General features: G+C 52.9%; 5 protein-coding genes across 14 annotated transcripts; 3 read left to right on the top strand and 2 right to left on the bottom strand.

Moving 5' to 3' along the window:
* Nucleotides 1-48: 48 nt before the first annotated feature.
* Nucleotides 49-5,300, top strand: CLIC1 (chloride intracellular channel 1). Its single transcript, XM_007098779.3, has 6 exons — nucleotides 49-332; nucleotides 2,381-2,490; nucleotides 2,707-2,832; nucleotides 2,991-3,097; nucleotides 3,716-3,897; nucleotides 4,904-5,300. The coding sequence occupies exons 1-6, from the start codon at nucleotides 294-296 to the stop codon at nucleotides 5,063-5,065; spliced, it is 726 nt and encodes a 241-aa protein (XP_007098841.2). The 5' UTR covers nucleotides 49-293; the 3' UTR covers nucleotides 5,066-5,300.
* A 456-nt stretch (nucleotides 5,301-5,756) lies between these two features.
* Nucleotides 5,757-8,770, top strand: DDAH2 (dimethylarginine dimethylaminohydrolase 2). Of its 3 annotated transcripts, none has more exons than XM_007098780.3 (7): nucleotides 5,757-5,842; nucleotides 6,678-7,040; nucleotides 7,152-7,251; nucleotides 7,375-7,448; nucleotides 7,612-7,731; nucleotides 8,215-8,364; nucleotides 8,554-8,770. In XM_007098780.3, the coding sequence occupies exons 2-7, from the start codon at nucleotides 6,744-6,746 to the stop codon at nucleotides 8,668-8,670; spliced, it is 858 nt and encodes a 285-aa protein (XP_007098842.1). In that variant the 5' UTR covers nucleotides 5,757-5,842; nucleotides 6,678-6,743; the 3' UTR covers nucleotides 8,671-8,770. The 3 variants fall into 3 exon arrangements, with proteins under 3 accessions (XP_007098842.1, XP_042841942.1, XP_042841943.1); XM_042986008.1 differs by having other exon boundaries at nucleotides 5,758-6,439; XM_042986009.1 differs by lacking the exon at nucleotides 5,757-5,842 and having other exon boundaries at nucleotides 6,454-6,681; nucleotides 6,921-7,040.
* On the bottom strand, nucleotides 7,401-12,437 carry MPIG6B (megakaryocyte and platelet inhibitory receptor G6b). 6 transcript variants are annotated; one of them, XR_006217564.1, is made up of 6 exons: nucleotides 12,318-12,437; nucleotides 11,767-12,114; nucleotides 11,519-11,609; nucleotides 11,151-11,268; nucleotides 10,937-11,016; nucleotides 7,401-7,488 (listed from the first exon to the last, which is right to left on the bottom strand). XR_006217564.1 is itself a non-coding variant. In XM_042986014.1 (6 exons), the coding sequence occupies exons 1-5, from the start codon at nucleotides 12,376-12,378 to the stop codon at nucleotides 10,965-10,967; spliced, it is 612 nt and encodes a 203-aa protein (XP_042841948.1). In that variant the 5' UTR covers nucleotides 12,379-12,433; the 3' UTR covers nucleotides 7,401-7,488; nucleotides 10,937-10,964. The 6 variants fall into 6 exon arrangements, 4 of the variants coding, with proteins under 4 accessions (XP_042841948.1, XP_042841944.1, XP_042841946.1 ...); XM_042986014.1 differs by having other exon boundaries at nucleotides 10,937-11,035; nucleotides 11,151-11,191; nucleotides 12,318-12,433; XM_042986010.1 differs by lacking the exon at nucleotides 7,401-7,488 and adding an exon at nucleotides 8,676-10,826 and having other exon boundaries at nucleotides 10,937-11,035; nucleotides 12,318-12,434.
* LY6G6C (lymphocyte antigen 6 family member G6C) lies at nucleotides 11,600-16,737 on the top strand. 2 transcript variants are annotated; one of them, XM_042986016.1, is made up of 4 exons: nucleotides 11,600-11,721; nucleotides 13,882-13,996; nucleotides 15,466-15,576; nucleotides 16,056-16,737. In XM_042986016.1, the coding sequence occupies exons 2-4, from the start codon at nucleotides 13,945-13,947 to the stop codon at nucleotides 16,268-16,270; spliced, it is 378 nt and encodes a 125-aa protein (XP_042841950.1). In that variant the 5' UTR covers nucleotides 11,600-11,721; nucleotides 13,882-13,944; the 3' UTR covers nucleotides 16,271-16,737. The 2 variants fall into 2 exon arrangements, with proteins under 2 accessions (XP_042841950.1, XP_042841949.1); XM_042986015.1 differs by having other exon boundaries at nucleotides 11,605-11,654.
* Nucleotides 16,738-17,518: 781 nt separating this feature from the next.
* LOC102952149 (lymphocyte antigen 6 family member G6F) lies at nucleotides 17,519-27,604 on the bottom strand. 2 transcript variants are annotated; one of them, XM_007098782.3, is made up of 6 exons: nucleotides 27,285-27,442; nucleotides 26,441-26,782; nucleotides 26,096-26,359; nucleotides 24,714-24,869; nucleotides 24,487-24,553; nucleotides 22,946-24,353 (listed from the first exon to the last, which is right to left on the bottom strand). In XM_007098782.3, exons 1-6 carry the CDS (start codon nucleotides 27,337-27,339, stop codon nucleotides 24,329-24,331), a joined length of 909 nt encoding a protein of 302 aa, XP_007098844.1. In that variant the 5' UTR covers nucleotides 27,340-27,442; the 3' UTR covers nucleotides 22,946-24,328. The 2 variants fall into 2 exon arrangements, with proteins under 2 accessions (XP_042841933.1, XP_007098844.1); XM_042985999.1 differs by lacking the exons at nucleotides 22,946-24,353; nucleotides 24,487-24,553; nucleotides 24,714-24,869 and adding exons at nucleotides 17,519-17,837; nucleotides 19,653-19,799 and having other exon boundaries at nucleotides 27,285-27,604.
* Between the last annotated feature and the right edge of the window lie 388 nt (nucleotides 27,605-27,992).

Below are 27,992 nucleotides of genomic sequence, written 5' to 3'. Positions count from 1 at the left end.
CCGCCCCCTCCAGTCCCCTCCCCAGGTTCAGGGCGGGGCGGGCCCGGCCCGTGAGTCAGCGGCTCCCCGATCTAGCCCGGGAGGGGATAGAGCTGGAGGAGCGGGGTGCGGGGTACGTTGGGCTGGTGGGGAGGTCGCGTCTCGTGTGAGCGGGTCTGATCCGGCTTGTGCTGAGCCGAAGGGACAGCCCTAGGTCTGGGGGGAGAGAATCCCTGCCTGTGAGACCCGCCTTCCCTGGCCCGGGCCCCTCCCAGTTCCCCAGCGCCGACCGCTTCCTGGTCCCCGTCGCAACTATGGCTGAAGAACAACCGCAGGTCGAATTGTTCGTGAAGGTAGGAGCACCTTCTCCCTCCTAGGCCAGCTTCCCGATTCCTGGAAGACAACTCTCACCTTTACCCCGCTCCAGCCTTAACTCCCCAATCTCTTCCCTCCTTGACCCCCTCCCCAACCCCACGTGCAATCTTTGGGGTGTGTGTGTGTGTGTGTGTGTGTGTGTGTGTTGGGGGGGGGTGGCTTTGGAAAGGGAAGACAATTGTCGTGTGTGTGTTTGTGTGTGTGTGGGGGGGGGGGGGTGGTAATGAGAATTCTATGCCCAATCCTGAAAAGTTTGTAGAAGTTTCCAGCAGCCTTAGGAGGGTTCCCAGGAGTTGAGAATATTGACGAGGCTGGGGGAAGGGTCGGATAGGAAAGACTGGGGGAGAATGGTGCAGTGGGACCCAACAGGGTTTGGAGGGTCAGAGGGAAACATCAGGACAGGTGGTCCTATGAGAAGACCAGAGTGAGGAGTGTCTTGGGGGGAGACTTGGAGAAATGTGCAAGTGTGTGTGTGTGGCAAGGTAGGTTTCAAGGGAGAGGGTGTGGTAAGGGAGGCCGAGAGGGGATCCATGGGGAAGGACTGGTAGGTGGAAGGAAGTGAGAGAGTGGAAGTGGAGTTATAGCAGCGGGGCTGGAGATGGGGTGGGTCCGGAAGGGTTCCAGGGACTTGCAGAAGCCAGAAAACGGGAGGTCGCTAGATGCGAGTTTAGCTGGGGCTCCCACAAGGATAGGTGGAGAGAGGTATCAGAAGGAGGGGGAAGCCTGGGTTAGGGCATTCACGGTTTGGGGCTTTTAGAAACAGGAGAAAAAGAGTCGCCCCAACTCTCTCCTCTCTCTGTGGGTGTGGATGAAGAGTGGTGGTCCTTTGGCCTTTGAGAATATGAAAACACAGACCGCAGACTCCACTGTTGCTGCTCTGCTCCCCTCCCCACTCCAGGGCATTCTTACCCAATCCTGGACCTCATCTCTGCACCTCCCTCTCCATCTGTGTCTCCTTGTTTTCACATTCTCCCCACCCTTCACTTTCCTGCCGCCTTTCTCTCTACTTCCCCTTCTTTGTTCGTCCTTCTTTGTGTGTCCTGCCGCTTTCCCCCTTCTTTATGCTTGGGGCTTCTGGGGAAGCCATTCCCTCTCCCTGTGCCCAGCTGTGCCTGGGCCCGCCCCCCTTAGGTGTGGTCCCCACCTCACTCATACTCGCCTCAAGGGCTATTTTTATTCCTGGGTGAGGCTGCTCTACAGAGCCCTGGGTCCTGTGTGAGGACAGTTATCTGGAGCTACGGGCCATGTGCTGGGAGATCCCGCAAGTAGTGTGTGGGGAAGAGGGAGGTGGCCCTCCGCTGCCCAGGCCTCAGCCTCACAGGTCCCTGCCCCCACTCCTTGCCAGGAAGGAAGCTGCTAAGGCAGGAGACACAGTGAGATGAATCACCCTCAGCCTAGGGGGAGGTCCCTTGGGGGATGAGGTCACCACTTGCCAATTAGAGGGCAGCCCCCCTCTGTAAAGCCCTCTACATCTTTAGGGTGAGGCTCTGGGCCCCTTGACTCCCCTACCTGGCTGCCAGAAACAGCTTGGTGGAGACATAAAGAACCAGAACCCTGGCTTCCAAACCCTGCTGCACCTTGCCAATCTGCAGACTCTACTCCGTTCAGGAATCCAGGCCTCTAACCTACCAAGTCCCTCTCTATGGATGTGAGGATTAAATAAGTGTTTGTATGTAAAGTGCTGAGAATAGCATATAGAAAACTGCATTACTGTTTAGTCTTCCCTCTCTATGGTCCAGATCCTCCAAGTTCTCCAAAACCCCATCCCTCTGCCTCATTCCCACCTGTCCTGACCCCTCTGGGGAACCAGAAGTTGCCCTTTGCAGAAAATGTTCCCAGTGATCTGCGCTAGGTTTGCTCTACCTCCAGAGTGGAGAGCCCACTTCTTGGGGGAGCTTTAACTGGTGAGACTGAATGTTATGACAAGGCAGAAAACAGCTAGATCTGGGAGTAGGAGGTTCAGAGAATGGCCTGGGGTTGGGTGGGGTGTACCAGGCCTAACTTTGGGGTGGGGGTTGCTTTTCAGGCTGGCAGTGATGGGGCCAAGATTGGGAACTGCCCCTTCTCCCAGAGACTGTTCATGGTACTCTGGCTCAAGGGAGTCACCTTCAACGTCACCACTGTTGACACCAAGAGGTGGGCCAATTTCTGTTCCTCTAAACACCCCTGGTGCACACATATGTGCACACATATATGCACACACATACACTCACCTAATCCTAGCCCTTCATCCTGCACTTTTCCCCGCCCCCCTCCACCCAGAGCTCCTTTTTCTTCCCACATCCCTCCATCTCCCCTTTCTGGTTCTCCCTGACCCCCTTTTCCTGTCCTGATGCCTGGCCTCTTCTCCAGGCGGACTGAGACAGTACAGAAGCTGTGCCCAGGAGGGCAGCTCCCATTCCTGCTGTATGGCACTGAAGTGCACACAGACACCAACAAGATTGAGGAGTTTCTGGAGGCCGTGCTGTGCCCTCCCAGGTATAAGGGCACTTGGAAAGGAGGGAGTGGGTAGCTGGGAGACTCTAGGAAAAAGAGGTGTTGAAGAAATGGAAAATGGGAATGGTGATGGGCTAGAGCAGGGGAGCTGAGGCTCCTTCCGGAAGATATCTTATCCTGTTTCTTCCATTGGCTTTCAGGTACCCCAAGTTGGCAGCTCTGAACCCTGAATCCAACACGGCTGGGCTGGACATATTTGCCAAATTTTCTGCTTACATCAAGAATTCCAACCCAGCTCTCAATGACAGTGAGTTTCAAGGGTTGGAGGCCAGGGTCCTAGGAGTAATGGAGAAGATCTAGGGATTGGGAAACATTAGGAGCACCTGGAAATTCAGCTGTCAGGGAGGTGGAGCAGATGTTGGCAAACCTTCACTGCCTCTCGCCCCAGCCACCTTACTTTTACTTCAGCCCCATATTTCTTCGTATTTATGATGGCTGTGACTTTAAGCTTCTCTCATTTGTTACCTAGTCTCTCCAGCCCCACTGAGGACATTAGTTGGGTTAGCTGCTGGTCTGTTTTCTGGCAGAATAGGTTGTGCTTAAGAACAGTAACTCTAGATCCAGACTACCTGAGTACAAACACTACTAGCTGTGTGACTTTGAGCAATTCATTTAATTTCTCTGTAAATCCATTTCCAGATCTATAAAATGAGGATAACAATACCTATTTCATGGGTTTATGTGAGAATTAGATGAGTTGTTGTGTGTAAAGTGCTTAGAATAACACATGGAAAACTACGTTCGTGTTAGATATTATTCTCTTGGACTGGCCTCACCATTAGTATTCATTCACCCTCCACTCCCTAGGTCCTCCCGGACTATGCTGATCTTTTGATGTTCTTACCAATTCCCCTTTCTTGCACAGATCTGGAGAAGGGGCTCCTGAAAGCCCTGAAAGTTTTAGACAATTACTTGACATCCCCCCTCCCCGAAGAAGTGGATGAGACCAGTGCTGAGGATGAGGGTATCTCTCAGAGGAAGTTTCTGGATGGCAATGAGCTCACTCTGGCTGACTGCAACCTGTTGCCAAAGCTCCACATAGTGCAGGTGGGTGGTCATTGTAGGAGTAGAAGGTGGCCACTGGATGGCTCTTTAAGAAGCTCCCACACAGGTTTCCCATGACAACCACTCCTAAGGTGGTTTCTTTCTTCGGATGGTTTCTGTGGATTGCTACCAATAGCAGATACTACCCCATTCCTTCTCGGCAGCCATTGCTGCAGACCAGGGCTTGAGAGAATTACATTCCGTGACATAGGCTGTGGGTGCAGCAGATTGGCCGAGAGTAACATATCCCAGTATTGCTATCAAGAGTGTTCTTCCTATCTCTGTCACTGCCAAATCCCCAGATAAGACAAAGCAGGCTTTTCCTAAAATCAGAGCTTTAACTCTTTTTATAGCATCAGTCTCCACTTCCTCTTGTGATGAAAGATGAAAACTGCTGGTTCCCATGTTTTTGTCTTAGCCTTAAAGCTATGGTTTAGTTTGTGAAACATGGGCCTAATGTCAGTCTGCTACAGACCTCTGTATTGAAAACTGTATACTGGACGCTGAAAGACACAAAGATGTACGATGATTGGTTCTTGCTCTCAAAGGATTTGAAATCTAGCTGGGAAGATAAAACATTCACATGAAAGTGAATTAATAATACATGATAAAAGCCAAATGAAAAATAGGGGCAAAAGTTTTTGTGGAAATTCAAGAGGAGAATTTTATGATTTGTGAATTATATCTCAATATAATCAAGGAGAGAAGTGGCACCATGGAATGGGGTGGTCTGAAAAGGAGCAGGTTATAAATGACCAGGATTTCAGTAAATGGAGAGGAAGGGTGAAGACAATAGGAGAAAGCGAGGAGTTAGAAAGCCCATTGGAGAAAATGATTCATATGGGAGATAAGAATTACAGGAAGAGAAGCCAGATAGTAGAGGTTCTTGAATGCCTGGACAGGAAGGCTAGATTTTATCATGTAAGCCTTGGGAGAAGGGAAAGACCAAGAGCCATTGTGGCTTCCCCTGAGGCTAACATGTTGGTCCCTCTCCTCTCCGCACCCCCAGGTGGTATGTAAGAAGTACAGGGGATTCTCCATCCCAGAGGTGTTCCGCGGAGTGCATCGATACTTGCGCAATGCCTATGCTCGGGAAGAGTTTGCCTCCACCTGTCCGGATGACGAGGAGATCGAGCTGGCTTATGAGCAAGTGGCCAAGGCCCTCAAATAAGCCCCTCCTGGGGCTCTGTGCCCCCCCTCTATTTTCTCCACAAAGGCACCAGGTGGTTTCCACGTGGCTACCCAATGGACACACTCCAAAATGGCCAGTGGGCAGAGAATCCTGGAGCACTTGTGTAGGGCTGACTGGGGGGCTGAGGGGAAAGATGGGGAATCTAGGTAAGATTTTTATTGTGTGGGGGTGTGGGTAGGACAATGTATTTCAGTAATAAAATACAGAATGAAAATGTAGTGTCGTTTTGCACAAAGGGGGCTGCAGTGTGGGTAACACAGAATGAAAGGTGGGTCAGTGACCTTGAGCTCAGGGCAGAAGCCAGGAATTTAGAAGAGGGGTATTTGTGGTCAGGCTTCCATTTTTCGTGCCGGTCCACCATAACGCTGTCTTGCGGTCCATGTCGCATTTGCTGCCCAGCCCACAGGGCCCTCCATATCTGGGTGGGCCTGGGCAGCACTCACGGGGCGGGGCCGAGTTCAGAGAAGGGGAGCGCAGTCCCTGTGGAGTGGGCGCGGCGTAGCAGGGCGGAATGGGCGTGGCCTCGAGGAGCCCCGCCCCGTCCCGCTTAGACAATGCCCCGGAGCCGCCAGACAGTCGCGCCCCCGCCCCACCGTAGTTCTTGAGCTCGCCTTACCCAGGGACCCCTCAAAAGCCAAGAGCTCCAGCCCCCGAGGCTTGAAGACTAGGACTCCCTTCTCCAACCAACTCTGTCCTCAGGGGGGTGGGGCCCCAGCCAAGAACACAAGAGCGCTGGAGTCTGGGTGGCCGCTAGAGGTAAGTCTAGGGGTTGGAGATGTCCCCCGGACCGTGTGCGGGCCAGAGTTTGAGGTTGCCGAGCCCGTGCTCAATACCCGACAGAGTGCAGGAGGCCGAAATTTGTGTGCGGAGCTGAGCTGGGTAGACTTTGGGGGAGATGGACGGGGAAACGGTCCTGGAGCCGGGAGTGGTGCCCGCTCCCTGGGACCACGCCCCCGGTTTCCCCGCCCCTTGGATTTCGTTTTAGACCTCTCCCAGTCCTCCGGGACTCGGTCTGGTTTCTACTGGGTCGTGCTAGGGGTAGCACGACCGACAGGGGTGGAGAGAAGATATTTAACTCCTTAGGCTCTAATTCCTCCCTCGTTGCCCCTCTCTCCCTTTCTTGTTGGGCATTCAGGACTTCCATCTCCCAGGCCCTGACTATCTCCCCAGCTGTCTCCTCCTGTCCCATAACCCCTTTGGGTCCCTTGCCTCACTTCGGGTCCCTATGGCAGCGAGCAGCTGAGGGTTAAGGGGGCGGGGCCGTTGCATTTTTGGGGAGTGAGCGCATCCTAGCGGCTGCCAAGAGGGGCGCCTAGCAGGGACCTCGCGAAGCCCCCCGAACAGGGGCAACAGGTGTTTTAGAGATTAGGGGTCCCGGTCTTGTTCCTCGGACTCCCTCCAAAGAAGCAGACCCCGAAGGGTGCGGGGTGGAATGGAGTTGGCGGGAGGGGAACTTCTGGAGGGGGTGGGGCGAAGTGGGAGGGGCGCCCGGAGATGGCAGAAGGAAGACCCGGGCGCTCTTAACCACCCCCTACGCCCTTCTGTGCATGTCTCTTTCTTTGCCCTCCTCCCTTTCTGTTTCTTCTCCCAGACAGGTGAAGTAAAAAGAGAAAACTAAGAAATCAGCGCGGCCGGAGGGGGAGACTGTGTGGATGGGATGGGGACGCCGGGGGAGGGGCTGGGCCGCTGCTCCCATGCCCTGATCCGGGGGGTCCCAGAGAGCCTGGCTTCGGGGGAGGGTGCGGGAGCTGGCCTCCCGGCTCTGGACCTGGCTAAAGCCCAGAGGGAGCACGGGGTACTGGGGGGTAAACTGAGGCAGCGATTGGGGCTGCAGCTGCTAGAACTGCCTCCTGAAGAGTCGCTGCCGCTGGGACCGCTGCTCGGTGACACCGCCGTGATCCAAGGGGACACGGCCCTAATCACGCGGCCCTGGAGCCCCGCCCGCAGGCCGGAGGTGAGCGCCAGGGTGCGGGTGGGTAAGAGGAGAGGGGTAGCTGGCCGTACGGGGTTTTAAGAATTGCAGGTGGGAATGTCTCTGCCCCGCGCCCTCTTTTCCTGCCCTAAGGTCGATGGAGTCCGCAAAGCCCTTCAGGACCTTGGGCTCCGGATTGTGGAGATGGGAGATGAGAACGCGACGCTGGATGGCACTGATGTTCTCTTTACCGGTGAGGCTGAGGTGCCTGCATTCCTGGGCTTTGCACTGGGAAGCAGAGTTGAGACTGGGCCATGTCGGGCCTTGTTTCCAACTCACTCTCGCTCTTAAACCCCCGCGGCCTCCCTGGGCTCAGGCCGGGAGTTTTTCGTAGGTCTCTCCAAGTGGACCAATCACCGAGGAGCTGAGATCGTGGCGGACACGTTTCGGGTGAGGAGCAGGACCAGCTTCGTGCTGGGGGAGCCAGGAGCTGATGGGGTAGGAAGGGCGTGGGGTGGGACGCGGCGTAGGGAGGAGCCAAAAGCAGCTTGTGTTTTAGGGAATCCTCTCACTCCTCCCACTTCCCCTGAATTCTTTCCCTTGTTGCCCCTAGGACTTCGCTGTCTCCACAGTGCCAGTCTCGAGCCCCTCCCACCTGCGCGGCCTCTGCGGCATGGGGGGACCCCGCACTGTGGTAGCGGGTAGCAGCGAAGCCGCCCAAAAGGCTGTCAGGGTGAGAGGCGGGGCAGGGGTGGGGCAGGTTGGGGTTCGGCCACAAAAGTGGGTGTGGCTCCCGGCCCTAGAGGCTGAAAGCAGGGAGGTTCAGAGAATTAACTCCAAACCCTGCCCTCATGGGGCGGACTATCTAGTGTGAAAACCTGTGAGAAAGCAAGTTGTTATACTAGCAGGACAAGGACAGGGAACACAGCAGATTCACATCATCTTCCCGAGTTTCAAGTAACTCCCAAAAGATGGCAACTAAGCTATGACTTGAAGGATGTATGAAATTGACTGGGAGGGGCTGGAGAGGGGGAGAAGAGGGTTGGAGGTAGAAGGAAGTGCATGTGAGTATGAGGTGGAACAGAGGTAACTAAATCACTTAGAACACTGCCTGACACATACTAAGGGCTAAGTGCTTGCTAGCATTATTGTACAGCAAATGTAACTGTGTCCTCAGCCCTCTGAGCTTCAGCACTTCCTCTTTCCTCTCCCTCAGGCGATGGCAGTGTTGACGGACCACCCCTATGCGTCCCTGACGCTCCCAGATGACGCAGCTGCTGACTGTCTCTTTCTGCGTCCTGGGTTGCCTGGTGTGCCCCCTTTTCTCCTGCACCGTGGAGGCGGGGACCTGCCTAATAGCCAGGAGGTGAGGGAAGGCAGCAGCTCCACCACTGCCACCAACCAGAGAAAGGGGTCTCAGGCCTTCTTAGTGGGAGGAAGAAGGGGTACCGTCTCTGGAAGCATGGGTGGTGCCACCCTGAGCTGGCTAGAAGAAGGGCCTGGCTGTGGCCTCAGGATCTTACTCCCCTCTCCTCACTTTATATCCTCCCTGCAGGCACTGCAGAAGCTCTCTGATGTCACGCTGGTACCTGTGTCCTGCTCAGAACTGGAGAAGGCAGGCGCTGGGCTCAGCTCCCTCTGCCTGGTGCTCAGCACACGCCCCCACAGCTGAGGGCCTGGCCTTGGGGTCCTGGCTGGCCAGGGGTAGGGCAGCATTGGGATTAGAAGGGGAAGGAGGCTTAGATAGAGGACAGTGAATAGGTAGTAGTGGGGAGAGGGCCCCAAGATGGGGGGGGGGGGGGAGGGCTTAGTGTGGGAATAAGGATAGAGTCCACTGGGTGAGTCATCTTCCTCAGAGCTAATAAACAGAACCAACCTTTTAGACTGGGTTGTGGCTTGTGTCTTATTGGGGCAGAGGGGTAGGGGCAGGGCTGAAATCTGGGGTTAGTGCTGGGAAGGAGGCCTCCTTCATTCATCAAACCCTCATTAGGCACTTACTGACTCATTGCCCAGCCCTATCATAGGTGTTTGGGCACAAGATGGACAGGATAGAATTTCTATTGTGGGCAGCACATATGAGGGAGAGAAGAAAGAGTATGGGTGGATCACTCAATTTCTCCAAATGTCAGATGATTCAGAAACTGGTAGATTACCAACTCACTCCTAGATGATAGAGAGGAAGAAGTGACACTTCCAGGGACATTCATTTTCATTCACTCATTTACTGAGGCTTAGCAGTAAAATTAAAAAGGGTCAGTCTCCTGATATCAGGGAACTCACAGTATATGAAATTGAAATACAGGTTGTGATGGAACAATTCACAGGATGTTGTTGCTATGAGATAAATAAGGAGACTGCCTAAGGCATCAAGATGTACACAGAGGTAGGCAAAGAGGGTCAGGAATGGCTTCCCAGGAAAGGCTACATTTCAACTGAGGATAAAGAAGAATTAGCCAGGAAGGTGGTGGGGAGGAGGAGGAAGAGTGATCCAGGAAGAAGGACTTGGATTGTGCAAAGGCATATTTGGAGGCTGGGGAGAATCTCTCCAAGGCTGGCACGTTGTGTGCATGTGGAGTGACAGGGACAAGCCTGGAGAGTAGGCAGAGTGCTGCAGCACCTCGTACCCAAAGCCAAGGCCCATGGCTCCAGAGCTGAAGGTTATGGAAAGAAATACTGCAATTCTGGAATATAGGCCATGAGGAGTAGGTTACCATTTGGGGAGGACCCCTCTGGCTTGAGGGAGGAAGACAAGGACAAGAGGATGAGGTGGGGCTATGGGTGACCAGGGAAGAAATGAGAGTACATTCGGGTGGTAGCCCTGGGCGTGAAGAAGGGTAGGATTTCACAGTGACATTAAAATAGGACTTGGTTCATTGTGTGGGAGTGAGCGGAAGAAGGTCTGCATGACTCCCAGTTTCTGGCTTAGGCAACTGGGTTGATCAATAGAGAATGCAGACAAGTATTAAGTGACAATGAGTTGGGTTTTGGGTATGCTGTGTGCAAAATGCCTACGGCCAACCAGACAGAGATGTCTCAGGGATAGTTGGGAGATCCCATTCCCGGAAATGTGAGCTGGAGAGAGTTCTGAGTTGTTTGCAGAGGTGAGGGCTGAGAACTGGCTGCGGATGGCAGATTCCCAAAGAGGGAAGTCCGATAAAGAAAGGACAAACCTAGAATGGTGGGGAATACCATGGGGGTAGGGAGCAAGGAAAAAGAGTCCAAAAGGAAGACACCAGCATTAAAGAAAAACAGAGCTTAAAGAAGGGAGTGATCAAAGACCAAGCCAGATGAATGCTAAAAAATCTACTGGGTGTGGCCATCAGGACCTCACTGGCAACCTCATGGAGAGCAGATGAGCAGTGGGGGTGGAGTAAAGGAGAAGAAAATATGGGTGTAGGCCCCTGGTTCAAAGAGCTGGACTGTGGGGGGAAGGGAAGAGTAGGACAACTATCTAGGAGTTGTTGATGTCTTAAGATAGGGAGACAGGGCTTGATCAGATTAGAGAGAGCACCAATGGTGAAGTTATGAGATGGGGTAGCTGAAGGAGCAAGATCAGTGGCAGAGATAGCCTGGAACCCAGGGCTCCTGACTCTCAGGCTAGTGCTCGATTCTATCCCATGGTGGATTCCTTTTCCAAGTGAGTAGCCAAGGAGGGGCCAAAAGTTGTGGAGAGGTGAGAACCCCCAGCTTGCGAGGTTCAAGGTTTGGAATAAGGACTTCCCTTCAAACTACAACCGCATAGATGGTGGAGGCATCAGCAGGGACCACTGGGGTTAACCGGAGGGGCCTTCTGAGGGCCAGATGATCCAGGTCTGCATAGAGCAGGCTCTGAAAGGTGGGCAGGAAAGCAGAAGGGTCTCAGAGATCTGACTCCCTGGGGGATACAGGCTTTTCCTCGGGGATTCTGGCCAGCCCTCTTCCAATCCCCAGGCCCTTACCAGCTCCTGGTCCAGGTCCCCTGTGATCTTAGGCTCCTCCTCCTTTGCTGGCCTCTGGGTCTCGACTTTCACCAGTGGATCTATATGGGGGGGACAGAGCTGAAGAATTGAGAGAAAGTGACCAACTTGTCTGCTCCCAGGAAGGGGTCAGACTCAGGAATTGAGAGATGGGAAGTGCGGGAGCAGAAGGAAAATGAGGTGGAATTAGTCTCACCAAATCTGGGGAGTGGTTGAGGCGGGCGCGGGGGTGATCGCCTGTAACGGATGTGTAGGAGTCTTTAAGTGCCATCACTTTTGTCTCGTTCTCCTCGGGACCAACAGCAACCCAGCAACTCGGAAGGGTCAGACCCACAAACAATTTGGGCTCCACTCCCGCCGATAATTCTGCCCATGCTCTGATCCTGCTCCAGCTCTATCTTCACCTTCCAAGCCAGGGCTCCACCCACCAGTCTGTGGCCTCGGCCCAAGTTGTGACCTCCCCCATTTTTCTCTAAACCACATGCCCCAGCTCTAGATCTAGCTAAAGTCTGCGAAGGTTCTAGTCCTGCCCTTCCCGCCTCAAGCCTCACCCATTGTGCTCACCTGCGCCACCACCAGACCACGCCCAACGCCCCGAGTCCCAGCACTAGTCCAGCGCCCAGCAGTGGGATCAGGAGCTGGGGATACATGGACCCTGGGGAAACGGAGGAGGGGATGGCGGTGGATGCCGAGGTCAGGGGTGCGAGAACAGAGAACTAGCTCTCCAGGTCAAGAACGTCCAGCCAAGGCCTCTCTCCCTCCCCAGGGTCTGTGTTCGAGTTAAGCCCCCGTGCGCAAAGACCTGGACCTACCGTGGGCAGGCCCCGGAGCCCTGCAGTCAGCCCCGTCCCCTAGCACATGCAGCACAGTACGGCTCTCCTCCTCGCGGCGGCCCCTGCAGAAAAAGGTGCCTGAGTCCCCCGCGCTCAGGAGCAGCTCCAGCCGCCGGATACTAGGGTCCAGGGCACGTAGGCGACCAGCAAAGGGCTGGACGGGAGACACAGTGGGGGTCCCGCTGGATGAGGCCCACAGGATTGGGCGGCGTCCTTTGGACAGGCCCCTGCAGGCCGGGAAGCTAGGCGCCCAGGCCCAGCGGATGGGATGCGAGACCCCTACGCAGGAGAAATTCACCCGGTCTCCAGGGCGGCCGTCCAGTGAAGCTGGGTTTGGAGGGGACAGTGGTTAGGGCAAGTCCACAGTTAGAGACGAATCCCACTCCCGTCTCCTCTCTCTCCCCTCTCCTCTGCTCTCCTGCGCTCCTCATCTTTCCACACACACCACCCTCCCCTCCCCCACCCCCGCGCCGCCCCCTGCCTCGGTCTTTCCTTGCACCTATCCCAACTTTCCTGGGGGCATGGCTTACCCCCGGGGTCTCCCTGGGCCCTCGCCAACAGCACAGGCAGCAGTTGCAGAACCAGGGCCATGACTGGGATGTGGTGGGGAGAGGAGGGAGTGGATCAGCAGAGGAGACCAGAGGGAAACCAAGGGGTTGGCGGGGGGGGGGGGGGGGGGGGGGGGGGTCGCGGGTCTGGGCGCTCCGATAAAAGGAGGGCGGGGCTACCAGCTGGGATCCCTCTGGGAGCCCTTCACAGCTCTCAAACAATACTCGGTTAAAAGTGGTGCTCGGGCTGGTTACAGAACACGTTCGCAAAACTTGAACTCCTACAGTTAGCAGGGGCCCAGAGCGTCCGGGCTGGCTGGCTGAGTTCAAATCCTGACTTCACGTGCGGGCAAGTCGCTTAACTTCTCTGGGCCTGTTCGCTCATCTGTAAAACAGGGATAAAAGCACCTACCTCATAGAGGATTGAGAAAGAAAAAGAGTAATTACATGTAAAACACCTAGCACAATGGCTGACACATAGGAGCACTAAGTGCTCACTATTACTATTATTATTATTATTATTATTATTATTATTATTATTTCTATTCTTATTTTAGCTTCTACTTCACCTCTGTGCCCACGCTGTCCCTCCCAGCCAGTGGTGCCCCACCCAGACTGGCAGGTTTTGATTTGAGAGACACTTTGGAGCAGGTGCACATGCCCCACACCCTGGACTTCATTGGCCCTCACTGAACTAGAACAACCCAGGCCAGACCAAGCCCTAGTTTAGCCAGGGCAAGTTCTGAGAACCTTCTAAGGGCCTGAGGCAGCACCTCCCTAGTAGGCAGCCCCAGCCTATGCCTCTGTTCTTGTGACATCATGGAAGCCCCTGGTGACATCGCAAACCCTTCATCCTTTGTCCTGTGGCTAAGCAGGGATTGGGAAGATCAAGTCAGGGCTGAATCAAGATTAAGTTGGCCTCTTCCATCCTTAATTTCTTTTTTCTTTTTTCTTTTAGAGAGAGAGCACACAAGCAGGGGAGAGGGGCAGAGGGAGAAAGAATTTTAGGCAGGCTCCATGCTCAGCAGTGGAGCCCAATGCGGGGCTCAGTCCCACAGACCCTGAGATCATGACCTGAAATCAAGAGTCAGATGCTCACCTGACTGAGCCACCCAGGAGCCTCTCCATCCTCAGTTTCTGCTCACCTTCCCCTACCAGTTCCCCCCAGGGACCCAAATTTGGCAGTTAATGTAGGCCACATCCCACTGTCCATTTCCCAGGAAGCAGCAGACACCGCCACCACAGCCACTGTACTATCACAGGGGCCTTTGGTGATGCCTTTTCAGAGGACTGGGCAGGCAGGGCTGTCAGCTGGGAACCAGGAGGGGTGTCTTGACCTGAAATCAAGAACCAAAATGGAGTTGGCCACTAGTTCACCTATCCTCCGCTACCTCTCTCTCCCATCCCCACTCCTTCACCCAGTTCTGCTTAGTACCTCCCCATCCCTGGTCAGCTGTGTGTAAATAGAGAAGGAGGGGCCACTAGAGGCAGGGAAGGGAGGGGACCATTGGGATTATAAATTCCAAAAAGGCCACTCAACTCCCAGAGCCGGATCCCTGAAAATCTACTGTCAGCTGCGGTACTTGCTACCATTCTCAGGATCCTCATCATGAAAGGTCTTCTGCTGCTCACCCTGTCTGCTCTGCTCTGCTGGGTCTCAGGTGAGCATCTAGGGGCCCCAAGGACTTCTACAGCTTGCCCCACCCACCGCCCTCCATTGCCCACTGCTCAGGATCCCAAGTGCCCCAACTGGTGGCTCAGTTCTCCTGTGCCTCCAGAACCAGGCTTCCCTGTCACAGGGTCTTTGCTCCATTTCTCAAGGATTCCTGGCTCCTTCACACTTCTCCCCACCTCCAAGACCTGCCAGGGCTCCAGGTCCCCTCTCCCCTACTCCACTACCAAACTCTCTGGGACCCAGCTTACTGCTTTCTCCTCTTACCATCTGCACTCAGCAGAGTCCTCCCAGAAACCTAGGCATCCAGTCTGGGACTTCTTGTGCATCCTACCCTCCCCATCTACTCCATCGGATTTTGTTCTCAGTCATTCTGAGAGGCAGTGGCCTTTTCTAGTGCACCCTTGGGCTTCCCTGGGGAGCATACCCCCAGGGATACAAGCCTTCTGGAGGGTCCCAGGGATTTCTTAGAATCTCCTGGGAAACTGGGGAGATATCCCAGCCTCCCAGGGAGGGAATGCCAAGGCTGCTCATGCCCAGGGTGAAATGGATTTGTTGCACAGAGGTGCAGTCACCGGACCCCTCTACTCTTGGACTGAACCCCTCCTTCGCCACACTTAGCTCACCCAAACCTGCAATTAGCTGAGGTGGGAACTTGGAGGGTGACACTTTCTGCTTCCATTCTCTCCCTTTTGGTAAGGTGCTCAGGTGGAATCTGATGATCTGGTTCCCAGATATTTTTCTTTTCTTCCTCAAAGCCGCCAGGATGACAGGATCCCACACTTACGGCAGTCCCAGGTGGTGAGAGTAAATTGCTAAAGCTGACCACAGGGGCACCTGGCTGGCTCAGTCAGTTAAGCGTCCAACTCTTGGTTTGGCTCAGGTCATGATCTCACCGTGAGTTCGAGCCCCACATTTGGCTCTACACTGACAGCACAGCCTCTCTCAAAAATAAATGAGCTTAAAAAAAATAAAAATAAAAATAAAAATAAAAGCTGGCCGTAGGTGGCTTTCTTGCCAGCCTCAAGTTACAAGCCATTTATGCAAGTGCTGCAACCATCATTCTTATTTGTAATATTTCTTCCAATTTTAAGTCTCCATCTGTGACGTCTTCTGAATTCCTTTATCTTTTCCCCCACCTCCTCCATTCCTTGCCCACGGTATTCTCACATTCCATCTATCCCCAGCCCTGTGTTTTTGTTGGTAGCTCTACCCCTCTTGACTCATCCCCCATGGGGTGGGGTGAAGGACAGTGTTTAGTGTGTGGGCATTCACAGAGCAGTTCTCCACCCTCCCCCACCTCCACTGTTGCTGCTTTACTCACCTCCTCTGTCACTACCAAACCAAACAGGTTAGAACACCTACTTGATTGGCTCTTCTCCACCCTACCCCACAGCTCTGCTGGTCCCCAGGTGAGTCAGACACCCCATCACCTCAGCCTGACTTGTGTCTTCCCAGCTGACATTCGCTGTCACTCCTGCTACAAGGTCCCTGTGCTGGGCTGTGTGGACCGGCAGTCCTGCCGCCTAGAACCAGGACAGCAGTGCCTGACAACAAATGTGTACCTCGGTAACATCCCCCTCTTTAGGGGGGAGAGGGGACCGGTGGGAGACTCTATTGGTGAAGGCTGAGGCCCAACAGTAGCTCAGACTGAGGTGGAACAGACAATCACAGGAATGATGATATTTGGCCAAGGGTTCTTAGATACCAGGCACCATTCTCTGACTTTACATGGATTGTTTGAGTTCATGTTCAAGAATCCTATGATGTGGGTGCTCTCCTTACACTGAGGAGACAGCCTCAGAAAGAGACACTGACAAGTCCAAGGCCTCACAGCCAACAAGTGATAGGACCAAGACTGGGGTGAGGGGGCGGGGGAAGGAAGTGAAGGAGGACAGTCAGACTTACTGAGAAGAGATAAAGAGGGGAGGGCCAGGGGCAGAGTAGGGAAGGAAGGAAGGGAAGGAAGCCTGGGTGGGGAGGGGAGGTGGACACAGGCATGCCAGGTGCCCATCCTAGCTGACCCCACTGTCCACTCCTACCCTCAGGTAAGATGTGGGTTTTCTCCAACCTTCGATGTGGCACACCCGAAGAGCCTTGTCGGGAGACCTTCAACCAAACCAACCACAAGCTGGGTCTGACCTATAACACTACCTGCTGCAGCAAGGACAACTGTAACAGCCCAGCCCCTCGGCCCACCCCGGCCCTGGCCCTTATCCTCCTGACTTCTTTGGCTGGCCTTGGCCTCTGGCTGCTGCACTGAGACTCACTCCATAGCTGCCCCTCCTCCCACTTGCCTTAACTTGAGCTGAGCCCTGTGTCCCCTGGCTCCCTACAATGGCCTCTCCTTAGCTCCCTTTGCTCAGAAAAACATTTCTCCAGACTCTTCACATTTCTTTAATTAGACAATGGTCTCTCTACCCATCCTGCCACTTTACATCCTCCACTCTGCTTCTCCTGAGTCCCTGCCCATATCCCTCTAGACCATTCCAAATCTTCCCCAATAGAGCTCCTCACTCTATTTTTCCTCCTGCACTCTACCGTGCCCTACTCCGGGAGCGATGGGGACCTGGGCCTGAAATTGTCTTCTGTCCTGTCCCCAGTGAAGGCTCCTAGGAAGGACCTGATGACCTCACTGTCTGGGGTTGATTCCCCAAACCCTGGCCCCCATACATACCCCATTCCCATGATCACCTCTTTCCATTTTGAGTAATAAATGTCTATGTCTGATAAATTGTGTGTTTATTGTCAACAGACCTCTTGTCAGAGGCCCCCTCTCGGGAAATGATGTTTTCAGCTCCCCCCCTCCCCCAAGAATCCTTCAGGGGTTTCCCTGAGAGGCTGGGCTGGGGCAAATGGAGAAATGGGTTTTTCAGGCCTCTATCCTTCCTTCCTGTGCCTGAAGTTGGCACACAGGTCTCAGTGTTTGGAGCGACGATTCTTATCCCAAATTTAGGCCACACCTCTGGTGTACTGCCAAGAAGGAGGTGCAGCCTGGCTTCAGGGCTCACCAAAAAGGGTAGGAGAGTTGCATGGGGATGGAATCCAGGACCCTCTTAACAGGCCTCAGTCCCTCAGGTTAGAGTCAAGGGCCTCACTTGGCCAGGCTACTAAGCAGGGCACCAAGCAACCCTCCTAGCATGGTGCTTACGTTTCCTTTCTCAATCCTATAGAGTCATGTTGGGAACCAAGTGGCAAATGGGAGAAAGGGGAACAAACCCAAACAGTTTCTTTGATTTCTGATGACCCCCACTTAGCCCAGAGACCACTCCCCTCATGCCCTCATGGTCCTCACTGCCGGGGAAGACTCTCCCTAGCAATAGGACCAGAAGTCACTTAGAGCAGATTCTCCATTGTCCCTTGGGGTTTCATTGGTTAAGGAGTACACCATTATAACTAAGTCCACTGATGCTTGATAACCCCTAAACTAGAACATGGACGCCCCCATAATACTCCTGCAATTCTCCCATCAAAAAAGATAGAATTTTCCAGTCAGCTCTAGGGTGGTGGATAGATTTTAATGGCTCACAGAGGGCTGTTTGTCTTCTCACCTCGAATCTCCTTTGTTCCCTCGCTCCCTTGTGCCCTTCCCTTCCCTTGAGCCTACTACCCTCTTTACAGTGCTGGCAAGAGCCAGGCCAGTGTGGTGGCTGTTGCAGCCAGGAGGCATGGCAGGGCTACAGTGTTCGCGACGGCGCTGTTGCACAGGTCTCCGACGCAGCAGTCTCTGTGGGTTGTGTAAGTCACATCTCCCACCAACTCTGTTTCCACTTGATTGCAACGATGGGCTGCCACGCAGGCTGGATAGTGATGAATCAAGGTCACTGAGGCTGAGGAGAGAACGAGACTGGGGTGTCGGACTCTTCGCATGAGGACTTGCCTTCTAGGGCAGAGTGGATGTGACTTCAAGGAGCCCAAAGGGATACTCTGCCCCCCTCAAAAAAACAGCTCCATGAAACCAAATGACCAAAATCCACACACTGACACTGTGAACCCTCTAATTCAATGCACTGAAACAGACCAACATCACTTCTGTGCTGTTCTTGCCCAAAACTCATGACTGCAATCTAGAAATCATGAGAAAATATTAGATAAATCTAAATTGAGAGACAGTCTATAAAATGACTTATCAGGACTCTTCAAAAGTGTCAAGGTCATGGAAGACAAAGACTCAGAATTGTCACAGATCAGAGGAGACTAAGAAGACTCAAGAGCTAAAATGCAATGTGGGATCCTGGTCTGGGTCCTGGACCATCAGTTCAGATGCAGAAATGAACACTACAGGTCCTGTCAGCCCCAGACACAGCCGGGCTGGCCAAAGGAACACGTAGCCTAGGCTCAAGGGATAGGAATGCTTGCTTCTCACTCAAAGGAACCTGTAAGGCAAGTAATTAAAATCAGCACTATCCTAAAGATATGATCATTAGATGTACCTAATGAAATCTCTAACATAAAGAATAAAGATATTTTTGGGGCGCCTGGGTGGCGCAGTCGGTTGGGCGTCCGACTTCAGCCAGGTCACGATCTCGCGGTCCCTGAGTTCGAGCCCCGCGTCAGGCTCTGGGCTGATGGCTCAGAGCCTGGAGCCTGTTTCCGATTCTTTGTCTCCCTCTCTCTCTGTCCCTCCCCCGTTCATGCTCTGTCTCTCTCTGTCCCAAAAATAAACGTTGAAAAAAAAAATTTAAAAAAAAATTAAAAAAAAAAAAAAAGAATAAAGATATTTTTGAGATTCCAAGTCACTTGAGATGGAAAAGATGTCCGAGGACCAGATGAAGTAGCACTAGAACACCTGCTAGCATGACCTCACGGACTTCCAGTCAACAGTGTCCACTTCCTCAGAAGAACCCTATCCCCACTTTTGTCCTCAAAAACCCTCATGGGCAAGCAGTTGGGGAGGGGGTGGGACTTTGGAGCATCAGCTCCCCCATTATCTTGGATGGCACCACACCAATAAATGGCCTATCTTTCTTCTCTGCCAAAGCTCGGTGCCTGTTTTTATTGGCTTGTTGTGCAGCAAGTGGATGAACTCTCGTTCGGTTTGGCTCTAGTACAGGACCCCAAAAAAAGACATGCGTAGAACAACTGGCTAAACTGAATAAGGTCTGGAGATGAGTTGGTAGTACCAGTGTTATTGTTATTTTCTGATTTTGATAATAGTACTGTGGTTATATAAAATGTTAACATTAGAGGAAGGAAGGTGAAGGATATACAGGAACTCTCTGTACTATTTTTACTAAATAGTAAACTCTCTATACTATTTCTACTAAATAATTTTCAAAAATTATTTCAAAATTACACACACACACACACACACACACACACACATCCCTGGTCCTTATCTAATGTCTGCAAGTTTGGTTTGCTATTTTGGTCCCTGACCTCAAGGGACAGAACTTTTTCAACCATTTGTGAGTGAATGGGCCTATGAGACTCTGGAGAGTTAAGAGGGGGAAGTAGGAACATAGGGACAGTGGGCTGCTGAGGGGCTGTGCCAGAGCCAGAGGGCTCTAAGACTGCTCTACTCTGCCATGGCACCATCTGCCCAGAGCCAGACTGAGCCTAGAAGGTTCTGGAAACCAGAAGGATCGAAGTAGGAGCTGGAGGCAGGGAAAGGCTGGGGGAAGAGGGAGAAACTGAGGACTCACGGTTTCCAGATAGCTTGTTCGGTCCCAGGCCTGGCTGGGGTTTGCGCTCCAGGAAGCCACAGCGTTCTCCCTCCCTGCAGGTGGCCACGGTTTCTTTGCAGGAGCTGCTGGGGCCTCCTTTGCAGTCAAAGCACCTCATTTGGTTTCCTGGCAGGAAAGAAGAGGTGCTTGACCCGGGCTGACTGAGGAGCCAGTGTGGGTAGAGGGGGATGGGCTGCCTCCTTACCCAAGGCAGTCCCCAGCAGGGTGCCAAGCAGGACCCCGACAACTGGGGAGTTCATTGTGTCTGCCTGTGTCAGGATCACCTCTCTCTCCCACCCCCCCCTCCCTGGCCCTGCTCTGCCAGCCTTATATCCCCCTTGCCTTGGGCTTTATAGGGCAATAAAAAGGGAGGAAAGAATCTCCCCCAGCAGGCACTGGGGCCCCATTGGGGACAGGGAGGGGCCCCCATGGCAGGAAGAGCCCTCAGCATCCTCTGGAGTCCCCAGATTCTTCCTTCCTCAGCAGCTGTTCTAAAGCTGTGGCCCCCGAATTCCTGGCCGTAAGACCCTTTTGGAAGGTCCTCAGTGTTTTCCTTTTCCAACTTCATACCTACGTGAGGTCAGATTTTCTTTGTATACTTCGACCAAAACAACATATCCCAATAGACTTTGTGCAGAAGAAGATGTGAAAACCTGGCCATCTTCTCTTAAGCCTTTTATGTAATTCCCCAAAGTGTGGAGGGATACTACTTTTCTATGTTGTTGGGAAAGAAGTTACTTTTCACAAAACTATGTTTTGTTAACATGTAATAGGTTTATTATTTTTATTTTTAAATAAACCTATTTAAACTGCTCTGTTTTGATTTCTAATATAGTAAATACCAATATTAACTCCCACAAAGAAAAACTCTGCTCTGTCTTCAGTAATTTTTAAGAGGTGAAGAGGTCCTGAGATTAAAAAAAAAAAATGTTTTGGAGATCTGTCTCCTCTGCCTTCCCTCCTCTATCTTACTCCTGGCGCATCCCTGTTCTGATGCCTCAGATCAGGCTCTCCTCCCCAATGTCTTAAACCCAGTTTTCCAGAATCTACCACCACCTTCTAAATCTTATCCCCACATTCCTTCCAAGTCTTTCTGAGCCACACACCCCCCCAGTGGAAACACATCTGTCCCTCTGGCCCCACCCATGATTAATTCCTCCCTCGTGGTAGTAAAGCTGGGAGGGATAATTATAGGGTACAAATGTTGAGGCTTGGGGGGATCAAAGGGATCTGAAGCTGGGTGGGGTCCCACTTAGACAGCTGAGCTTTGTGTGGAGGGGCAGGTGGAAGAGGGTAGTGTTCATTTCACATTCAAACACCACACTGGAGCCATTCTGGGTCAGGGCTTCCAGGAGGGTGACCTTGAGAGACTCAAATGCTTGGAGAGGGGAAAAATGGAGCAAACAAAGACAGGGAGCTGAGTTGACAGAGCGGAGAACAGCTTGAGAGGAGGGGAGGGAGGGAGGAGTGAGGGGGAAGGTGACAGACATAACTCTGGAGCGGCAGACGCAGCCAAGAGTAACAAACACAGAATGGAGAAGACCCTGAAGACTGGAGCAGACTAAAGTAGGGGGCAGAGAGGATGTGAGAGATGTGAGACGCAAGAGCAGAGGCCCAGGACCCTCCCACGTCAGGCTGGTGGATCTGGTCCTGGTTCCACCCCCACCCCCCAGATTCACTCCCTAGGTGTGTTTGTTTACTGGTCCCTCCCTGTCTCACTCAGATGCTCCAACTCTCGGGACCTCGGGGTGCAGATCACATTCTCCCAGACTCCTGAGCCCTGGGTCCAGCCATGGGCACCTCCAGCATCTGTCTGTGCCTCCTGTTCCTCTGTGGGGCACTGGGTAAGGGTGGGCCGGTGGGGAGAAGTGGGGAAGACTGGAGAAGAGAGTTGTAAGGGCTTTAGAAGGAAGAGCTACCGGGAATGGCCTCAGGCCAGGCGAAGGTGGAACAAGAAGTTTCTTTCCGAAGACATTTGAGAATAACTATCTCTTCCTTGCAGCATCTCTTGGACATGCCTCTGACCTCTGTCTCCCCTGTCCTTTATCTCATCTTTTGCTTCTTTACTGGGTCCCTTGGTCAGTGTCAGTGTCGGTTCTTAATTCGCTCTTGTCTGTGGCACCATTCACTTAACCTCTTTACCGCCACCCTGCCTTCCCCGGTCTGGCATTTTGTGTCACTCTCCACGTTCATCTCTGACTCTCGTGGCTTCTGTCATGTCTGTGCACTTCTCACAACCTCTGTATCCCTCTGGTTTCTGTGTCTTTCTCTTTTCCTGAGTTGTCCCCCCACCCTCCTCTGTGTCTTTTTTTCTACTTCTGCCTGCCCTCCTCCCTCCCTTTCACCACTTCCCTCTCCCCACTTTGTGTGTCACATCTCTCTGTGAATCCCTGTCGCAGGTCTGGGCTCGAGCCTCTCACTGGCCTGTTTGCCTGTCTTGATCTCTGCTGACCCCCCAGGTCTCACCACGTCCCCCACCCGGGGACGGCTCCGCTGTTACACCTGCAGCTTCAGCAAACCCTGCTATCCTGTTCTCACCGAGTGTCAGGATGACGAAGTTTGTGGCATCAGTATCGGCACCTCAGGTAGGACTCTGGTCCCATGGCTCTACTCCAGGCCCATCTCCATCCATCCATCCTACTTTTCCTGCTGCCCCCCACACAGTCTTTGCCTCCTTCCTGCCCGGGCCTCAGCATTCCCTCTTTGTCCCACAGAGCAGAGTGAGATCATCGAGCGGAAAGGCTGCCTCCCAAGGGCCCAGTGCCCTCTGCAGGGCCATGCCACCTACTGGTCACGCTCCTATGCTCTGCGGCACCACTGCTGTGAGCAGAACCTGTGCAACACAGCCACCGTGCTGCAGCAGCTCCCCAGCCCCCTCCTCATCACCCTGCTCCTCCTCGTGGCCAGCTTCATGTGGGGAGCCCACCTCCTCCACTAGCCTCAAACCAGGACTCCTCCACCATCACCACCACCCTGGAAACACCTCATCTGAGATATGCCCAAGAACCTGATTCTGAAGAGACCTCAGGTCTCTGGCCCAATACCTTCCCAGACCCTTCCCAAGGCCTGATTCCTACGGGCACTGCTCTAACCCCTATAGGTACCTGCCCAGAGCCCAGCCTCGTAAAGAACACCTGTTCTATGCCTTTTGTCTTTTCTAGTTGCCCGATGTTGATGCTCTATCTTAGCTCCAGGTCTTGGGCAAGGCAGGTGTTTTGATGGAGCTGTGGGTCCCAGGCACGGGGATTGAAGGGGCACCAGGTATGGTGAGGAGGACAGTCTTGCTAGGAAAGATTAATTTGGCAGGTTAGGAACTCAGGAAGGAGGTTCTTGGGGAACTATGAAGAGTAAATTTAATAAAAGTGCTATTTGTGAGTCTAGGACACTGCTCTGTGTGGTGTGTATGTGCGTGTGCTCTCTAAAAGCAAACTATAGCTGCTTGGTGGGTTTGGTTGGGGTGCTGGGACTAGAACCCTAACTTTCACCTCACTCTCCATCTGTGTCATTCCCGTCCTCCTCCTTGCTAACAGGTCAGCTTAAGCTGCTGTAGCATGAAGGCTTTTGGTGACACTCCTGTGAAAGCTTTTCTCCACTGAGGTCCAAGCTTGAGCACACAAAAGGATGTGGCTGGGAGTCCAGCTCCTTTCTGCCTGAGACCGGGGAGTGGACCAGTTGGGAGCACCAATGCCCTTCCCTGCTTGGCCAGCCCAGACTTGTCCAGGGTTCACTGACAGCCCAGCACACAGGGCCCAATTACACACCCCACCAGCGAATCCACCCGCCCACCCTTGCGGACACTCCCTCTCCCCAGGGAGATACCATGGGACTCTTGGAGCTCCCAGGATGTCAGGATGTTGATAAGCCTCTGCCACTCTGGATGCCACAATGAAGTGCTAGGATAAGGAGGGTGGCTCAGGGTGGGGGCCCAGCACAGCCACCCCTCATCCTGACTCAGTGCCCTCCCCTTCCATGCAAGGAAGTCTGGGGTCTGATTAAAGGTGCCTGTTCTCCCTCAACTTCTTCTCTGGGAAAATGAGACTGAGCAGGGATGAGGGACTGGAGGTGGGGGGTGGTCTGACTTAATTTAGAGGCCACCTGAATCTTCTTCCCATTCTCTCTGTCATTCCATCCTCCTACTTGATGCTTCCATTTGTTTCTCTCTGTCCATCTCTTCCTCTTACTTGAGTCCTTGCCTTCTCTCTTCTTCACTTTCCTCCATTTATCCTTTGGTTTCCCCAAGACTGATACTCCACCATTGCTCAAGTCTCTGGATTCTTCTGCCTCCTCTCTGTCCATCCCCACCCCTCCACACCCCCTGCCCCCTACCCCAGGCTCCCCTCAATCCCATGGGACTGGGCACTTAGGGTCACCCCTTCACTGGCTATTATAAAACAGGAGACCACACTTTCTCATAGGTGACGTCACAAGATAATGCTTCTCCTTTCCTTCAGCAACCCCCACCCCCAACACACAAGCGTGCGTGCGCGCACACACACACACACACACACACACACAGCTTGACTGCTGGAGACCAGCTGGACTGTAAAGTAGCACTCTCAGCCCCTCCCCCCTTGCCAGGGTTTTCAGGCGAATCTTTCAGGTGCCAGATGGCTGGAGAGACAGCAGGTCACACTTCCCAGCAGATGTCATCGAGATCATCTGATCTTGTGGGCAGGTGGGCTGTGGGTTTTGTGAAGCATAAAGATAGATTAAGGATACTTCCATACTCCACCTCCTCAGAATTAGGATTCCACACCCATCCCAACCCCAGTCTCCTCTGGGATTTTAGCCTGTACCCCCTAGTGTTTCTCACCTGAGACGGGCCACATGGATGTTCTCATAGACCTGGATTTCAGGTTTGAAATGAGGAATCGAGGCATCTAAGAAGAAGGAGCCATATGGGGTGCAGCAGAGAAATTATCAGATAATTCAGAGCTATATTCCTTACTGCCCTCCTCCCCTAGAGAAATAGGGTATAGAGGCAACCCTCTGCCTCACACCCACATGCTCTCTTCTTTCCTCTGGGAGGGAGGGACTCACCTCTGCACTGAGCCCTCTGGACCCTCTGTCTCCAGAGCATGATGCTGAGGGCCAGGATGGTGAACCCTTGACCTGCTGCAAGCAACAGCATCAGGATCCAGGATACATCCCAGCCCGTGGCAGGGGCACAGAGGGCAGGGGAGGCATCCATGGAGGCTACAGTAGGGGCAAGACAATAGGGATAAGGAGGCAGGTGGTGAGGGGTCTGTTCCCATACCCCAAAGAAAGGCCTCTCCCCATAGTCTGGTGGGCTCTTCCCACCAGAAGACCTCATATGCATCTTTGCCCCCAGTTTCCACCAACCCACTCTGCCCATTTTCAAGCCTCTCATCCTGAGCCTCTGAACCAATAGCAATACACCCCCTCCCATATATGAACAGCTAACTCCAGAGCAGACTGGCGGCCATAACTGGCAGCCATATGAGCAATCTTTCCTCATATCCTTAATAGTAATCCAAAGTTTCAAGAGAAAGTAAAGTGCCTTCCATTCATTCATTCTTTCATTCATTCACTCCATAAGCATTCACTGAGTGCCCACCAAATGCCAGGCGCCACATTAGGTGCTGTAGATGTAGAGAGAAATAAGACCCAGGCACTTCTCATTAACTGGCCTTTGCCTTCCAAACTAATGGCAATTTTCTCCTCCCTCCTGCCTTGTAAATGGGTTATTCTATATCCAATGGCATTCTGTCTGTGTATAATGGATTTTTAATTGTAAAACAATGATACATTTTTTTCTCCTTCTCCTTTCACTCTCAGTAGGCCATTATAACATCAGTGCATATATCTTTTCTTCAAAAGACAACTCCCGGGGTGCCTGGGTGGCTCAGTCGGTTAAGTGTCTGACTTCGGCTCAGGTCGTGATCTCACGGTTCGTGGGTTCGAGCCCCTCATCGGGCTCTGTGCTGAACGCTTGCTCAGAGCCTGGAGCCTGTTTCGGATTCTGTGTCTCCTTTTCTCTGCCCCTCCTCCACTCTCACTCTGTCTCTCAAAAATAAATAAATGTAAAACATTTTTTAAAAATTAAAAAAAAGACAACTCCCCCATCAATAATTCTTATTTACTTCCTCTCTGAAATGGGATAGCCCACACAAATCCTAGGTTACCCTATTTCTGAATAATGGCATATCCCACTGGAATCCTTCTTGTCCTTCATGGCCAATGGTCTATTCCACCAGAAAGGTGGCTTAATCAACCCCCTTCTCTGTTATAGAGTTGGCCAATGAGAAAAAAGCCCTCTCCCTACAGGTGATGGTCTGCTCCACCGGAAATCACCCCCAACCCAAATCTGGCCAATTACAAAGTCACGTCCTCCTCCCCTGGCCAGCAGGTGCAGAATGTGCCAGAGACAACATCCTCTCCCATATCCTCCTTCAGTTTACCTGCCAGGCTAAAGCTGACCCCTTTGTTATGAGGCATGAGGCAGCTGATGATTCTTGGTCTATGTTCCCTGGACTCAGAGAGCTGTTCCCCAGGACACACCAAGAGCAGGGCAGCCCCATCGCCCCAAAATGACTGTACATGGCCCCTCACAGGACCCCTTCCCTCTAGCCAGGTCACAGAGTCTAGGCGTCTGGCAGGGGCCACAGAGCATAAAAGGACGGAGCAGGGGGATCCATCCGCAGCCCTCGCGGATAGCTGGGATCCTGTGGGGAGAGAGGGACCACTTAGTTTTTTGCTGGGCTTCCTGGCCCCCGGTGGCGCCCCATCTGCATGCCTCCACTCACCTCTGAGCACGGAGACATCATACACCCTCCAGTTCTGGTACTTGTGGTGCTGACCCAGAACAGCACACCAGTACCGACCGGCGTCTCCCTCTTTGGACTTTTCCAGCCACAAAGAGTAGTTCCCCAGCAGTTTGAGCCTGGATGCCCTTACAGACTTCCCAGGCTCTGGGGAAGGCCCCCTCCCAAGCCTGGCCACTTGGACTTGGGCCACCAGGGCAGTGGAGGAGCCTGCTGCAGGGCTGCGGAACCAGGACAGGAGTTCGTCTCCACTCAGAGTGGGTGGTGCGGGACATGGCAGCTCCATTGGCTCCCCCAAGGCTACATAGATGGTCTGGATATTGTCTGTGGAGAGGGGGTTTTATGGTGCTAGAAACCTCCATCAGATCAACAGCTCCCACTTGACCTCTAACTCCTGGCTTCTGCTCCTTCTGGGGTCTCCCAGCATGGGTCTTGCTATGAACACAATTCTCAAGTGACAGCTATAAAAGAAGTTGAGGAGGGGAGAAGAGGGTAGGGCTTTCTTCCTCTCTCCTCCAGTGGGTGAGAGAATCTGAAGGCAAGAGAGAAAAGGCTGGAATAGTTGGCATATACCCTTCTCTCTTCCTCTCATTTCTCCTTTTCTAGAAGCACTTATGTGTCTATTCTTATTTTCTAAGGGAAACTGTCCATGATCTGGACCCTCATTTTCTCTGGATCTTCCCCAGAATTAGAGGTAGGGGGAAGTCAGTTGGGGTAAATCTATCTTCTTGAGTCACATGCCATCTGCAGGCCCCTAAGGAGAAACAGCAATAGTTCCTCACGACCTTGCAAATAGCTGAAGAATCCCCCACCTCCCGCTCCTTACCTGCAGCAGCCTGCGGGGGGCCACATAGGAACAGAAGGAGGAATAAGACCGCCATGGGGAGAGCCTGCCAAGTTCTCTTGCCCAGGACCTGGTGCCCCACGGAGGAAACAGAACCCAGATAAAGACTCACACTCCCCGGTCTGGAGTGACACGGTCCTCTTGAGGGGATGGGAATGCTGGGGAGATAAAGCCCAGCTTCCTGTCTACTGGGGAAAAAGTGACCACCACCTTCCAGTCCCAAGGGGGAAAAGACCCAGTCCAGTCTGTTCTGAAGATGATCTCCTCACACTTCTGACTCTACATCAGCTGAAGGACACAGATTAAAGACTCTTCATGCTAAAAAGCCTGCACAGAAGGGAGCACAGCTGTTCACCTCCATTCAGTCTGGAAGTACATTCTGTGCTCTCTCCTTCACCCTAAGAGATGCCACATAAATGCAGAAGCTGAATCTTCACGTTGGTCTCCACAGAACTCAGTACAAGACTGCACACCCAGCCAATACCGTATAAATAATTTAGAATGATTTTCCGTGTGGCTTATGGCACACCACACATCTCTTCTGAACCCCTGATGAGTATATTACGTTACTATTAAAGGAAGAGAATAACAAGGGTTTGCAGAATTCACCAATTCACCTCTCTACTCCAGGTAGGATAGGATTCTCAAAACAGATCTTCATATAGCTCTAAGAGGTGTTTTTTTTTTTTT

The sequence above is a fragment of the Panthera tigris genome, chromosome B2 (assembly GCF_018350195.1).
Source record: "Panthera tigris isolate Pti1 chromosome B2, P.tigris_Pti1_mat1.1, whole genome shotgun sequence".
Lineage (NCBI taxonomy): Eukaryota > Metazoa > Chordata > Mammalia > Carnivora > Felidae > Panthera > Panthera tigris.
This window is presented reverse-complemented; position numbering and strand designations above follow the sequence as displayed.